Here is a 15,919-nt window from a genome sequence, read left to right on the forward strand (position 1 = left end):
CTGGGGGGCAGGGAGGAAAATTACAAAAAAGAAAATTAATCAGGCAGCAGATTTTGTAAAGTATTTTTTTCCCAATATTTGTGAACACTGCAGAAAGCAAAGAGGAATTTCCCCTTCTCTCACACACAGGAGGAATACCTCTGCTAGGATAATGCCTATTAAGACAAAGGGAGATCCTCTAAAAAGAAAAGTATGCTTCCTGCTACTGAAATATTGTTTACACTTACACAAATTTCAAACAGTTATCTAATTGAATTGCAATATAACAATTTCAACCGTGCAACACAGACCAGTCATAATAAAACTGTAATAAAGCTAAAACCCACCAGCTAAAAAGAAAGCTGTCCTCATAGTCATTTCGCCAGGATATGATGATTTTTAATATTCCAGGCATGAGATCTCCATAATCAATGTTTCCACAATTCAAGCAGGAATTTAAAATAGCAAGATATCCAAAAGCTCCTAAAACAGAGTCAAATGCTAGATTTAAAATATCACATTAAATGTTATTGAAAACAACAAGAAAAGCAGTAAATTAGAAGCAGGACAAGATGTGAACACTGGTGGTTGGATGCAAGATCAGAAAAGGTAAGTTAAATAATTCCTAACATTCAGCTTTTAAAAGGGCATCCATATTGCATTTTCTTCAATCTGTAATAAATCAGAATTTGTCTAAAAGAAACTTAGATTTACCATTTATCTAATGAGTATGCTTAATAATATGCACCTTGGAAAAAGCACTTAACAATACACTGATTCGTCAAGAGCCTTTTCCTCTCTCTTGAAGAACAGAAGCAATTCTCAAAGGCAAGCAAACATCTAATTAAATTGGTGCATTAAAAATCTGACTCCTACAAGCTAATGAAACATTGGAGATAATATTTAAAGCACTGACCATCAGTACTGTAAAGTCCACTTTCATTGCAGGTCATTAGTTTAGCAGTGCACTGAATAACAAGCTCTTCTTTGTCTTCCTGAAGTAAAAATGGAGACAGATTCTGAAGCGTGTGCAAGTTGCCTTCCGTTAATGGAAAAAATCTGTCCAAGAAAATCACACATCAGCAGACAATCTGGAAATCAGTATGATGTCCACAGATAAAATGCAAAGTAATTCAGAAAGGCCATGAAACAGGGAAAGTTTTGTTGCAGAATTTTATGAAGAAATAGGATTTGCACAACCACAAACCAGGATCCCCACAGCATTTATTTGAAACAGACAGGACTCTACACCAAAGGGAATTAAAGCATATAGGAACAGAGGGTGGGGAGGAATCAGGAATGCTAAAGATGTTCCATTTCTGTTTCTCATGCTATTTAACATCTATATGAAGTAACCAAGATGATCAGGCTAAAGTGTCTTTAACAGCTCTGCCACTCATCATTTACACCTACTAGACTTAGGGAAGCTGTAGAAATAGTGAACAGATGTCAGGAGAGAGCATGTAACTCAAACTCTGTACCAGCTGTACTGATTGATTTGGGCCTAGAAGAGCCGTGGCAAAGTGCTGGTTACCTTTAAAGCCCTAAATGACTTGGGCTATCTAAAAGATTGCCTGCTCCTGTATGACTGTGCCTTAAGACCAGCTATAAAAGCTCTGCTTCAAAACTGCCAGCAACATCAATAAGGCTGGTGGTTACAGAAGACATGGCATTTTCAGTGCTGTCCCCATCATTATGGAACTCCTTCGCATGGAAAGAGCAGTTGGCTCTCCTGTTGACTGTTTAAAGACTCTAAATACCTAGCTTTTAACCACACTTTTAAACGATTGATTTGAGGCTGGTCCAGGTTTATGTAATATAATTTGTCAGTATTTTACTATTATATTTTCTATTTTATCACTTTACAGGGGCAGGAGGGTATATGGCACTGTTGTTGGGGATGGGGGAAAGAAAAAATATGGATTTTAAATGTTTTATTATGTGAGCCACCTTAAGGTGTTATGGTCTGAAAGACAGTACAGACAACTTCCCACTCGCACGAGGGTTGCGTTCCTGGCCGCCGCGCATGTCAGCGGGATGTGCATCAGTCTGTTCCGCCCCATTCCACCCCCTTTTGGCACCAAAAGCAGCACGTGCACCACCAAATATCTAAGTACGTATCAACAATATAGAATATTTTTACTGTTTTGCGCTACTTGTAGCCAACAAATTATGACCCAACAACCATATTTCATCCTAGTCATGATGCATGATATATGTTATAGGTGAATTAATTCCATCCAAATTCAGAGGTATTGTTGTTTATTGTCTATGTTGTTTAGGGACCAGGTGCAGTGAAACATCATTTCCACCTCATACTCATGTGACACATGTGCTTCTCTTGAAGAGGGGGAAGGTCTTTATCATAGAGTGGCTCCAATTTGGAGCAAAGCTTGAAAATCCAAACAGCCAGTTATATGATCACTAATATGCACTTTTATCACTGCCATCTGATTTTGGACCAGAGCATTGCTGGACATATCCTCTCTCTTTATAATGTGAGACACAATGTGGGCCTTTCCTCCCATTTCCTACTTTAATCAATGGGGCAGCAGTAGGTGTGATCACAGTCTAAGAAAAACTACAAGCCTACTATCATACCTTTCTGATGTACTGAATAGTCCTTTTATCTCACAGGATGCAATATTCTCAGTTTTTATCAATTTAGCCATGGTTAAGGCCCAAAGTCGTCCACAGTCTTTTGATCTATGGAATAATAAAGTTTCTGTGATAGGTTTATTTAAAGACAAGATAAATGTTCATTTTTATTTATTCTTGATGTGAACAATTCACAAGAAGACAAACTTCAGATTAGATAACAAAAGTGATACCTGAACAGGAAGAACTGGGATATTTGTTGCTTTCTAATGAAAGCTGTTTGAGAAACAATTGTTTGTTTTTTGAGAAACAATTGTTTGTTTTTTGAGAAACAATGATTTCAAAAATAAAAAAATACCTACCTATTGAATAATATTCTTAATAGGCCATTTGTATTAGTGAGTATGCATAATTTTTCACATGAAATATCCATTACTTGCAGGTGGTGAAGGAATTCAGTAAGAATGCTGGATGGGTTTGCTAATTCTTCAATCCACTGTAAGGCATATAGCTGTTCTGTGACTAGAATAACAACAACAGAACAATATCTGAATAGTATAATCCAGCAAATGAATTTGTTGCTAACCTTGTAATAGTTATTAAACATATAATTGAACATAGTAAAATTTATACTGCAACAATCACCAGAGGAAGCTGTTTATATAATGTCCTTTTAATATACATGTTTCAAATTTCTATTATCCCATAAATCAACTATAATCTCCTTTTACAGATAGGTAAATTGAAGCTCAGAGAAGGGCATATATGCGTTTGTCACCTAATTCTAAATCCAACACTCCACTTATTAGACTACACAATAGACTGTGCAGGGCAGGAGTTCCTTGTTCATATCAGAACTTTTATGACACTGAAAGCTTTCACACACAAGGTATTTCCTATTCATTTCAAAAGAGGAGGCGTCTCCATGTACACAAAAGAGCTTTCTGCCTGACAATTAAAATAAATAGGGACGCCTGTGCACGTAGGAGTTCCGTGCAATAAACCACAGTGGCCTGTTTCATGTGCCACTGTAAACCACAGTTAAGTTTAACTGTGGTTTAAAGCAAAGGTTGGGAACCATTGGCTCTCCAGATGTTGCTGAACAACCCCTTCCAGCAGCCCCAGCAAGCATGACCAATGACCAGGGATGGTGGGTGTTTTACTTTAGCAAGATCTTAAAGAGCCAAATGTTCCCCACATCTAGTTTAAAGGCAAACACACAGCATGCACAGAGCAAAAATTATGGCTGCTTCACTCCTTTTCTGCTCCTACTGTGGTCACTGCTGCCAGGGGCTAAGGCATGGTTTGGTTTAAGTTGCATTTGAACCTGTGCTCATTGTTTGCCTTTTTCCATACAAACCTCAAGTTGTAATCAAGCTTTGTTCTGGCCTTACTACTTGTGGCTTGTTTGAGGGAGACAAACATTGAGTCTGGGAAACAATGAACATAATGCTAAGACAAACCACCGCTTAGCTCCTGGCAGCAGCAACAGGGAGGGAGGAGCTATGCTGCTGTGATTTTCAACCCATACACAGCACATTCACTTTTAAACCAACTGTGATTTCAAGTTATGTACACACAAGCCTAATGTAAATCATAACACAGAAAGCATGACAAATGCCACTCAATTATAATCCTAGCATATCTTTATCAATTCAGAGTTTTCAAATATCAGTTGTCCCTTAAAAATATTTTACATAAATAAATGTATGTCACACTTCTGTTTGACAACAGGACCCTACAGAAACTGGTCAGAAAATAAATTATAAATCGCAAACAATAAGATTTTTTAAAGTTTGATTTCTTTCTTTTTTGTCACTTACTGATATTTTCAATTTTGCTTCTTTCCACTTCATGGTTTTCAACCCCTTTTCCCAGTATTAATAGTGTCATTCTGCTTAACAGAGCTGCAGTACATAGGTGGCTTGGAAGTTTTCCCATGAAACAAAGCTTCTGATCTTTCACCATTTCAGGTATTTCACAATTCATACTCAGTCTTCCTTCCAAAAGTGGTTTCTTTAACCACTACAGCAACACATAGGAAGTAAAAAAATTGAATTTCATTTTCCCCCAGAGTCATACAAGATTGTAATTTTTTCATTACTGTTCACATAATAGGAATGTTGCATTAATATTATACATTTTAATATAACAGTTAGCAACAATTGACTATAGTTAAAAGTTAACACATAAAACTAATTATCAAGAGACATATTTACGGCACATAGATAACATGCGCTCTTCATGCAGAATCTGGTGGCCTGCTCGTTCATGTTGCTTTAGCCGCAACAAAAAATTGGTCCCAAGAAGTTAACTGCAAATGCTGACAGTAACTATTCACTGTACAATGACACTGTGGAAACTTATATACCTCATTGGATAGAGATCCCCGCATCTTTTCCCATTCAGACTCACTTGGAGTGAGCCAATCAAAATAATCATTCAGAGTATAAGTAGGAACTTTATCAGCTTCCAAAAGTTTAGTCAACAAGTCATGAACTGCTGTGATCAAAACCTGCAAACTGTGAAGAAACCAGGTAATTAAAAAATAACGTATTTCACATCTTTCCATACAATGACATACCTTGAATGTTAAGACTCACATCTCCATTATTACGGCACCACTGAATTTCATAACAATTTCATTTTAACTAGGTTTTGAAACCACTTTCAAATCTTGATTTAAAATCCTGGTGAAAAGACGAAGCCTTGTTAAAATTGTGGTAGCCCCAGCAAAGAAATTAAGCAGCGCACTGCTTACCTTTTAACATCCAGCGTTGAGGACTGAAGTTGGTTCTTGACCCAAAATGCAGATCTCTGCAGGAAGGTGCTGTCTTTATGCATATCGCTAAGATGTTGCACAAGTGAAGTTAAGCCACAGAACCATGTGTGCTTCAGCTTATTCACAAGGAAATCTACATCAATAAAAAAATATGGCTGAACATTTTAACTTCTGAGCATAATGGGGAAGCATTAGTCATACTGCTAAATCCATTAGCATAAGAGCAGAATCCTATCCTTGAGCATGGGATCACCCCCTCACATACTCATGGAAGCTACACACATGCAATCCGCAAAACACACACACACACACACACACACACACACACACACACACCATATGCCTCACAAAGGCTTTGGGAAGTGCCACCTCAAGGCAGTCCAGGCACCTTGAGGCCGCAGCTCCCAACTGAGCCAGCTCCCTTGCTCCATGCCTTAAGTCAATGTACTTGTCAGTAGTGACAACTTTCAGAGGATAGAATCTTTCCTCTGTCTTCCCTCACCTCATGCTAGCTTCTCTTCACTTGAATGTTGGAACTGCCACTTCCAGAGCGTTCATGGATGATCACCAGCACTTAGGCATTACTGGAAGCAATATTTTGCTTCAGCTGAATGCACCAGAAGAGGAACAGAGCAACACAGGAATTGCCTTATACTGAGTTGTCTATACCATGGGTGGGAAACCTCCAGTCTATGGGCTAAATTTGGCCTGCCAGGCCTCCCCATTTGACTTGGGAGACCATTTCCCCCAAACCACAGTCTATTCGGAGGTGCTAGGAATTCAGCCAGGGACCTTCTGCTAGTAAAGCAAATGCTCTATCACTGACCTATAGCCCTTCCCCCATGGAAGTTCTATTGTGCAAATGGAAAGAAGCTGGAAGATACTGTTAAACTCCAACTCTCATCAGCCTTAGTAGCATAGTCAATGGTCAGGGAAGATGAGAGTCGTAGTCCAGCATATGGTATCATCAACATATACTTATTGTGCAATACCTGACAAATGTGTTGTATCCTGGCTTTGTGCACACAACTGGAAAATGGTGAGCAACAAATCTTCTGATGATGGCATCAACAAGCATCCTTTAACTGAGCTGAAAAAGTTAGAGGCTATGTCACAGATGAAAGACACCGATGGTTCTGTGTTTCCAGCTTCTGAAAGATCCTTTGCTTTAGACAGAGCTGCTTGAAGTTTATCAATAATCCTTTTAACATAAACTTCACCAATCAAGGACTCTATTGATTAAAAAAAAGACACATTTTAAGTTACTCCATGATCAATGTGTGCATGCTGAAATTACAGTGCTTACAGCCTGAGGAAACTGGGCCAGCAGCTCTCTGAGATTCTTCCTTTGGCAGATAGGTAGGCAATACTGCACTTGTTTAGCTATAAGCCATTAAAAAATAGAAACAAAAAACACATGTAGCATTGAGTAGAAATTTAGCTCTCAATTTCCTGGTCCCCAAAACAAATAATGAAAATTATGTTACTTTGTGTGTTCCTTTATCAAACAGCAAAAAAGCAAACAAACTTACTAGGTGAAACAAAGTTCTCCCTGAAACTAATCTCCAACAAATATTTTTCATGGGGATCTTTATAAAGTGGGCACTGAATAATATAATGAACAATATGCTCTGTGACGGTTTTACAAAATATGTTGTCTGAAGCATAATTTCTTACAATGACCATCCAAAAAAGCAGAGGGCATCATATTAAATCTAATTTCTGCAAAAGTGTTCCTATGTGGAGCTAAGTTTATCAGATCCAGATAGTTAGTCTTCTGACTTAATGCATGGGTACAGTCGTGAAAATCTCAAGGAATGAAATAGTGAGCATATGAGTCAAAGAGTCTTTCCCATGTACAAAAATCCTTAGCTATGGTTCAGACATAGACTTGATCTTGGTCAACTGGCTAGCAAGATCTCTGCCAAGTGTATGTGTCAGAGCTGCCTCTAGGTCCCAGCTCACAGAGGACCAACGCTAGGCTGTAGTAATGTACAAAAGTCTTTATTGAAGTTCAGTTTCCATTTCAAAGCCACAGCGTGCAGCCCTACGTCTTAAACCCTAGATCGGCGAAGTCCCGTCTGAGTCTCCTCCCCTATGACACCAGTTTAAGATCCTAGCCCTGCTCCACCTTTTACGCTGCTCTCTCCTCCTCTGGGTCCTCCTGCCCGCTGGGGCATTGCCCTTTCTGGACTCTTCCGACGCTGAGTCGCTTAGCTCCTCCCCCTCCCTCCGGCGGGCTTTAGGACCCGGTTCCCAATCCTCATTCTCTGCTGTCCCGCGCTCCTGTACATTTGAACTTGCCTCTCGCGCCAGCCCAGTGACCTTTCTCCTAACCGTTACAGTACTTCGGTCACTGCTTCCCTCTTCCGGGACACTGGCCGTATCTGACCTCTCCTCCGTTGACCGACTTTCTGATGGAGGCGTGGTCAGCCCTGCCTTATCTTCTCTCCCTGGTGGGGAATGCACTGGCCCCGATCCTTGGGACTCTTCCCCCCCACTCTGCTCTGGTGGGGAAGCTGGTCCTGATTTCCAGCTACTGTTCTGGGAGTCCCTGCTGCCCCCTTGCTCCTGGGGCATTCCCCTTGGGAACCCCCTACCCCTGGCCACTGGCGCCCCCTTCTGTGAATCTTCCGATTCGCTGGAGAGGCTCATGGAATCCCTCGGTCCACTGTCCTCTTCTCCTACGCTCCCCTCGGATTCTTCCCCTTCGCTCTCCATCTCCTCTCTTCCCTGTGCCTCTGCTCCTGAGCCCCTGACAGTATGTTAATCAGCTACTTGCTTTTGGCATTCCGTATCTCTGAAGCCCTGAACCTTGGCTTCTTACTGGGATCTTATAAAGAATAAATGCAATATTATATTATTCACCTTAACACCACCATTGTCTCACACTTCCCACCCATGACAAGCCTGTCTGCCAGCTCTTGCAGTTAATTTTATTCTTTCCTCGGGTAAACTGAAGCCACCTACCATTTTTAATAAGCTGAGATAACACCAAGCTTAGAAGAGTCCATCTTTCTGAATGAAAAGATTCTGCTGAAGCTACTGTCGTTTTCAAACTTGTGTTGCACAAGTCATCAGCCAGAGTTACAAGCTTTTCTCCTAACACATCTCCTTTCAGCCAAGCAGAACTCAATGAATGTTTCTCTGAGTTTGAACATGCCTAAAACATTAAAAATACCAAAGTATATTTTAGTGGTGGTTTAATTATTTAATGTTCAAATATACTATACTACTTATTATAAATTATATAGACATGTGTCTATAGTTAATTACCAATTGTGCAAGTGATTCAGCACAGAAAGGACTTTTTCATCTTAAGCACACACAGAAAATGGGACAGATATTTACATAAAGTGCAATAAAACTGTCTGTTTAAATAATCTTAAATTCATGCTTCTCTGGATACAAAACTAGTATGTGTAAAAAAACCAACAAAAATCTTGAATATACCTTTTGAATTATCTGAAGAAGAATATTCCATTTCACATCCATCTGAAACAAAAACAGAAAAAAGAGAGAACATCAACAATGTGATAAGCAGAAACTTAAAACAATTTGTGTGAAAAGCTTAACATTTATAGCCAATGCAGCATAATGGTTAGAGTACTGGACTAAGGTATGGGAGACCTAGGTTCAAAACTTCCCTAAGTTGAGCTCCTTGCAGGGATACAAATATTTTTACAAACGTACACATAAATCTGCTGCAAGATAACTCCCTCCTCCCCTTTGCTTAGTATAACTGGACTGTTTCTTCAGAAGATCTGTTCTCATGAGTGTCAAACTGAGAGGCTTCCTTGCGAGTGGTTCTGCCTGTGGCACATTTTCCCCCTTAAAGTAGCCATGTCGCACTGTCATCAGAAGCATGGCAGGTGGAAATGTGGGACAGAGCCTTCTCAGCTGCAGCACCCAGACCGTGGAACCCTCTGCCCCAGGTGACTGATTATGCTACTGATTTTGCTTGTGTGCTCCTCTCGATTTCTAAAAGTTTGCTAATTTTTTTAATTGAACTTTTTGAGGATCCTTTGGGTGGGAAAGCAGAGTTGTGTCCCACATTGCTGTTCTGCTTGTGCAGCAGACTCCCACTTGCGTCACTAAATATCCCCCTCCTTTTCTTTTTTGTGCAACCCCTAACTCATCCTCAAAATCTGCTCCAGGTGGTTGAGAGAGAACAAACTGGGCAATTTGGGAGTGCATGGAAAAAGGAGAGGAAGGGGAAGCCCTGTTGTATAAGTGGATCTCCACTTGTGCTGTGTTGGATACAACCCTAACTTTCTAAATTTCAATATGAAATGAATAAATTAGCATAGGTTAGTATTAGACATGTTTTTCTTAAAAAACTGATCAGTACCTGATTATGAAACTATATTACTGCTACCAAATTATTCTATTCCAATCCTAAATATCCAAAATGTTTCATTCCAAATCTCAAATTACATAAGAGAAAATTGATCCAAACTGTTAAACTCACCACCAGTCTACCAAATCATAGCAAATCAAATACAGTGGAACCTCGGGTTGCGAACGTGATCCGTGCAGGAGGCACGTTCGCAACCCGTGTCTGCACACGTGCATGATGCGATTCGGCGCTTCTGCGCATGCGCCAAAAACCGGAAGTAACCCGTTCCGGTAATTCTGAGTCTCGGCGTGTCCGTAACCCGAAAATGTGCAACCCGCAGCTATCGCAACCTGAGGTATGACTGTAGTTCAGTTGGTAGGTAAGCATGAGACTTTTAATCTCAGGGCTGTGGGTCCGAGCCCCTCACTGGGCGAAGGATTCCTGCATTGCAGGGGTTGGACTAGAATATCCTTGTGGTCCCTTCCAACTCTACAATTCTATAAAACTTATTTTTAAGAAAGCGTACCTTTGTTAAGTCATTTAGAATGTTTTCTCTCTCTGGGGCACTGCTGCAGCAATGGAGGACGCTATACAAAATATCAACCAAGAAATCTGTCTCTTTTCTCCAGTCTTCTTTCAGCCAACCAATTAGATTTTCATAGAGAAATTGGATAGAAGGATTTTCATACTGAAGCTTTGCAACTTCCTGAATACTGGTCCTATTCTCCAACAGAACCTGGAAAACTCTACTGGAGGCAAAGTTACTGAGGAGAGCAGAGAGGAACTTTAAGTGCCGGTCAGACCTTTGTTCATTGGTATACACAATACTCAGTTCTGCAAGTTTACAAACTAAATCTTCTAAAGGCTCTTTCTGTAGAGGGGAAAGATGTTGTGCATGAATAAGAGTGCCAGGATCACTGCTGCTTCTCATATCAACAAAATTTTCATGTTCAGTGTTGCTTTCAGCTTCATCATCTTCTGCAAACCTGATCTTCACAGCTTTTCTTCTGCTTGGTTTTATCTTATTTTCTGGGTTCTGAAGGATTTGTAGCAAAGAGGACACAGCAGCCAAAGATTTCTCATCTGCGTCTATTACATCAATGTGCCCCACACATATAGTTGAAAGGCCATCCCAAAAGTCCGACAATATTCTCCGGAAAGTGGGAGCAGCTCCATCACCACTTGAAATTTCTGCTCGCGTGTTCCAAAAGCGCAAGGTGTCTGCTACCTCAAAAAACAAAGGTCCATTTTGTAACCTGGGCTCTTTAATCACTGTGTCAATGAGGGGAACTAGCTGTAAAGAGAAAATACATTCATTTTAGTGCAGAGATTAAAGTAGGGCATGATGTAGAAAATGTTGGTCACTACAAAAAGTCACCCTTCCTTTTGGTGATTTCCACCCACACACAAGTATGGTGAAAAGCAGTGTGGGAGAGGGAGAAGTGGGATGTGTCCAGGCTGCTACTGTACCTAATTTGCTGTGCTGTTGCCATAGGCAATGAAAATCGTCACAGCAAACAGAAAACTTAACAAAATGGGGGTTGTGAGAAGGAGAAGAGAATGGTATAGCTAGGTCTGCCATACGTCTGGGATTTCTGGAAGGTCTCCAGTAGAAGTCCCGTTTTGGGGGTGTTTTTGTAAACACCCAAAGCTTTGGCGTTTGTCTAAAAAGAGCTCAACAGTTGTGGGGTCTTCCTAAGAAAAGCTCAACAACTTTCAAGGTGTCCTGGATTTTACTTTTTGAAAGATGGCAACCCTAGGCATAGCTACAGCAGCAGCAACAGTGAAAAGGCACAGATAAATATAAATATTCTGAAAGGTATTTACCACAGACCTAGTTCATTTAGCTAACTGTTAGCACAATCCTTAACAACAATGAGCTGGAGGGGATGCACATGAGCTGCCCTCCCCAGTTGATTGACAGGGTGAGGGGAGTGTACTTGCCAGCACCAAACAGCTATTTAGTAGACTGAGGGAAGCACAACGGTCGGTCTAAACTGGGCTCCCCACAGTCTGCCAAACAACTAGTTGGGGAGCTCAGGTGAGAACTGTGGGTGGGTGTGAATTTGCCTGTAACTTGAGTAACTCAAGGCAGGCTGTAAGGAATGCTTGGTGAGCTAACAGGGGAGTGGGGTGGAAGGAATTTAAGTTGCTGGGTAGCTGGTAGTGAACTTGGAGCCTGTGGAGTGAACTTGGAGCCTGTGGGTTGCCCACCTGTGATCTAACATATTTATTTGTTTTACCCTAGGAAGTTTTGCAGTCATAAAGGTGGTGAAGAGGGCCACTTGTGGCAATCTCCTATTCAAAATCCTTGCATCAGAGAGTATTTTAGCCATTTCATTACAGACGTTTAGGCAATTGGCTCAAACTCAAATTACTAAAAATTATTAAAAGTAAATGATATATTCCCATGAAAAAATACCTGATCATTTATAAGCATTTCTTGAATTTTAATTTCTTCTTCTTCTTCACCTATATTCTGTAGCACTGTAAATCGTAAACATTCCATGAAAGCCGAAAGGATTGCTGAACATTCTGAACGGCTAGCCATAGCCCTTTCAGTCAACAACCTAGACAAACACAAAATTGAGAAACATAATAAATTTCATTTATAGTTTTGAATTCAAATGTAATCAAAGAGCCTGATTTAACTAACAGTTCCCACTAGTAGATGCCTGCAAGCTTGTGCTGATAGAACGGTCTCCTTAGCGCTATGTTGAATTCTTCCCAATGAATGCTATAGCTTTACACTGTGCTAAAAGTGCACTGATTGGAAAATCAGAAGCACAGAACTAGATTAGAAGAACAAAGAACAATATTTTAAAAATAGTAATCAATGTATTACTATGATGGGTGCATTGAAGTATACAGAGCACTGTTGTTTAGCATCTACAATTGTAAAATGTGTTTAAATTATGGGATGCATTTAATGGTGTCACACAGCAGGTGAAGTAGATCTGGGAAGTGAAGGTGAAAATGGTCTCCCTTCCTGCAACACCACTGGATACGACCCATTTGGATATTACCCACTATACATTCCCCTTCATTTCCAAACAGGCATAAGGCGATCTTTAATCAAAAAAGAACTAGTTGTTCATACCCTCGAATTATGGTGGTGAAAAATGTTCTACAATAGTCCAGCTTCGGTTCTGTAATACCATGAGGTATCTTGCTAATGAAAGGCAAGAGATTAGGATATATAATTGTAGCAAGACCACGTCCTCCTTCTCGAAGGACTGCCCATATTTTTGGCAGGACTCCCTTTTTTGCATTCACATGACTCCAACAATCCTACAGAACAACACAAGGTTCAGAAGTAAATTAAAGACTACTCAGCTAGCTTCGAAAGAGCAACCTAACAAATGCATAATCTATTTCATGGAGTAGCCCTCTGGGCCACACTGCAAAAGAAGCATGCTAATTTGATGTACTCACAAATTTGAAAGTTAATGAACATTCTAAGAGACAACAGGAAAATAAATGTTAAGTGTGGTGATATTTAAGCAGAACTTAAACTAGACCTCTTTTCAGGAAGTCGGGACCTATATAATATTTGCTTCTACATCAAAGTAATGACATAGTTTTATGGACTCAATTTTCCACATTTTTGAAATTAATATTCAGCCAAGTGATCAAACTTTTGCAGAACTACTCAGCCTACATTTCACAAATTGCAAGTTGTAATAATTGTGGGTTCTGGGTCTACATAAACAGATCTACTGAAACTGATCTGTGAATTATCAGTCTAATGAAAGAGTCAAAACGTCAGAGGTTTTTGAGTGTGCTAGCTGAACTAAAGAGAAGCATGCAGTGGGACTAAGCTTGTGCCTACGCATTGAATAATATCAATTATTTTTAAAGAAGCATGGCCTGCATACATGGGTAGGCAAACTAAGGCCCCGGGGCCGGATCCGGCCCGCAGATGGTCCAGGAATCAGTATGTTTTTACACGAATAGAATGTGTCCTTTTATTTAAAATGCATCTCTGGGTTATTTGTGGGGCATAGGAATTTGTTCATATTTTTCTTCAAAATATAGTCCGGCCCCCCACAAGGTCTGAGGGACAGTGGACCGGCCCCCTGCTGAAAAAGTTTGCTGACCCCTGGAAACAAGTCCCTGAGAATTGTGAGAAATAATGCTTCCATTTAGCCCACTGTATTACCTCAATAGCAGTAAGGACATGAAGTGCAGCTTCCCAAAGAGCAGGGCAAACAATGGCATCACTGTCATCAATGCTGAGAAGAACCGCTGGGCAAACTCTTGAAGCTTCAGCTTTCATTGACTCAGGAATGTACTGACAAAAAGCAGAAATCAGCTCAAAAAAAGCTGAACGAACCTGAAGGAGAGGAAGGAGAGGGAAATTTAAACATTTTCAAGCAGACTCTAGGTTTATGACCTCCATATCTAGGGCAATCCATGTAAAAATTCAGCAATGTATATGAAAGGCAAAAAAAAAAAGTGAATGAAAGCAAAGGGTTCAGAACAGATAATCATGACTGACGCCATTTTTAAAGATCCGTTTTAGAAAGTGGACAAAAAGATAAACATACCGGTGGTGAGTTGTGCTTCCCGTATTTCCAAAATTTGTTTTGAGTCAGCAGAGGTTTAAGTTTCTCCTCCAATGAACTATTCTCATTACTGGGTAACATACAAATCAATTTCTTTAAAGCTAACAAAGAACATGTTAGAATTCGGAAGAATTTGGCCTCCCTTTCTTCCTCTGGCACAGTTCTATTAAAACAAAAGAATTGAATATATAAGCTATATAGTTTTACAGTTCAGTCATGAACATAATTTTCATATTTGATTTTAAATCATTTGTTAAAAAGGATAGCACAACCTCACTCTGAAAGCTAGTCCTTCTCTGAATATCCCACATTGTAAATATACATAAAAATATCAATCTGAGAGGTCTGAGAAACAGCATTAGTCTTAGAAATTATGAAAAGTTTTTTACTAAGCTTCACTACCAATATTGCACTACCAAGTTAAATCCATCTTCCAATTCACTCTAGACATCATATGTCCTTTGTCAGGAAGCAAAATTATAACAATTTTTTTCAAGCATAAGTTCTCACAAGCAAACTAAACTACTAGACTAATCTGCATTGACTGTGAAATATTAAAGAGAAGGCAGTGTTCTAAACATACTATTGCTTTAATCCAGCAGTGCTCTGAAAGCAAGCTAGATATATGGTACACACAAAACTCCCACATATGCAAGGGCTTCTGAATGAGGAAGTCTCCTTTATATATATGCACACAAAATTCTGGACAGGGAGAAATGCTTCCCATAATTTGATATAATGGATCTGAAACATGCTTCTAAGTTTTACATATTTATTGTGAATTAATACAAAACAAACATATTTATACAGAGGTACGTACTGTGGATCACTTAGTGTATCAGGTGTTTCTTTCAAAAGGTGATCTTGGAGTACCTAGAGAAGAATCAACTAGATGTCCTTAAATGGAAAATAAAATTATGCAGTTCTCATAGAAAAGTTAATATTACGTTTTATAAACCAAAACAATTACAACATTTTGTTTCTTTCATCTTAGAATTTCCAAACTGCAAATCACTTCGAAATTAATGAGGAACAAATGTGTGACTTTGTGTATTTTTTCCTTCTTAATTAAACAAGCTCAACTATGCATCACAGCTTCTATTTTGATAATATCAGCAGCTACAAGTAAAAATGACCAACAAGTAAAAATGAATTTGCATTTGTAACACCCTTTCTCTCTCACTAATATCCACTGCCTAAATTGGAGCGTCACAATGCATTATGAAGTATTATGATGGGTATGAGCTGCAGCAAGTCTTGGATTCACACATTCCTGCCTCCCGCTCCTGTGTGGTCAAGAAAATACGTAAAAGATTTTCTTTTGTTTTTAGTAAAATAACAGCCTTCTTTTCCATCTGAACTGGGGATTGTAGTTTAATACTAAGTCTCAAAACAAGTCCACTTCAAACCATGGGTTATGAAATTGGTTTGTCTTGAAACTAATTATAGTGTAAACGATGATCCTGGTTTTAGACAAAACTTTCTCTTTCCATACTACATCTGAAATAATTAAGAAAAGAACAGAATATATATTTGATGTAATTAAGAATCAAACTCAAAACTAGATGTATATCTAATGTGACAACAACAACAACAAAATTTATTATTTATACCCCGCCCATCTGGCTGGGTTTCCCCAGCCACTCTAGGCGG

The 15,919-nt window shown here is 39.5% G+C and overlaps 1 protein-coding gene across 1 annotated transcript in view; it reads right to left on the reverse strand.

Moving 5' to 3' along the window:
• Positions 1 to 15,919, reverse strand: part of LTN1 (listerin E3 ubiquitin protein ligase 1) — a 28,581-nt gene that overhangs the window by 8,017 nt on the left and 4,645 nt on the right. Inside the window, exons 5-20 of the mRNA XM_079971992.1 lie at positions 15,087 to 15,139; positions 14,249 to 14,429; positions 13,861 to 14,034; positions 12,799 to 12,989; positions 12,121 to 12,268; positions 10,225 to 10,992; positions 8,813 to 8,854; positions 8,330 to 8,522; positions 6,352 to 6,591; positions 5,339 to 5,492; positions 4,949 to 5,099; positions 4,401 to 4,602; positions 2,940 to 3,099; positions 2,581 to 2,685; positions 896 to 1,038; positions 327 to 462 (exon numbers count right to left, since the gene is read on the reverse strand). Coding sequence (XP_079828118.1) covers positions 327 to 462; positions 896 to 1,038; positions 2,581 to 2,685; positions 2,940 to 3,099; positions 4,401 to 4,602; positions 4,949 to 5,099; positions 5,339 to 5,492; positions 6,352 to 6,591; positions 8,330 to 8,522; positions 8,813 to 8,854; positions 10,225 to 10,992; positions 12,121 to 12,268; positions 12,799 to 12,989; positions 13,861 to 14,034; positions 14,249 to 14,429; positions 15,087 to 15,139 — 3,041 coding nt within the window. The remainder of the gene's footprint in view (positions 1 to 326; positions 463 to 895; positions 1,039 to 2,580; positions 2,686 to 2,939; positions 3,100 to 4,400; positions 4,603 to 4,948; positions 5,100 to 5,338; positions 5,493 to 6,351; positions 6,592 to 8,329; positions 8,523 to 8,812; positions 8,855 to 10,224; positions 10,993 to 12,120; positions 12,269 to 12,798; positions 12,990 to 13,860; positions 14,035 to 14,248; positions 14,430 to 15,086; positions 15,140 to 15,919) is intronic.

This window comes from Podarcis cretensis, assembly GCF_951804945.1.
Source record: "Podarcis cretensis genome assembly, chromosome: 4".
Taxonomy (NCBI): domain Eukaryota; kingdom Metazoa; phylum Chordata; class Lepidosauria; order Squamata; family Lacertidae; genus Podarcis; species Podarcis cretensis.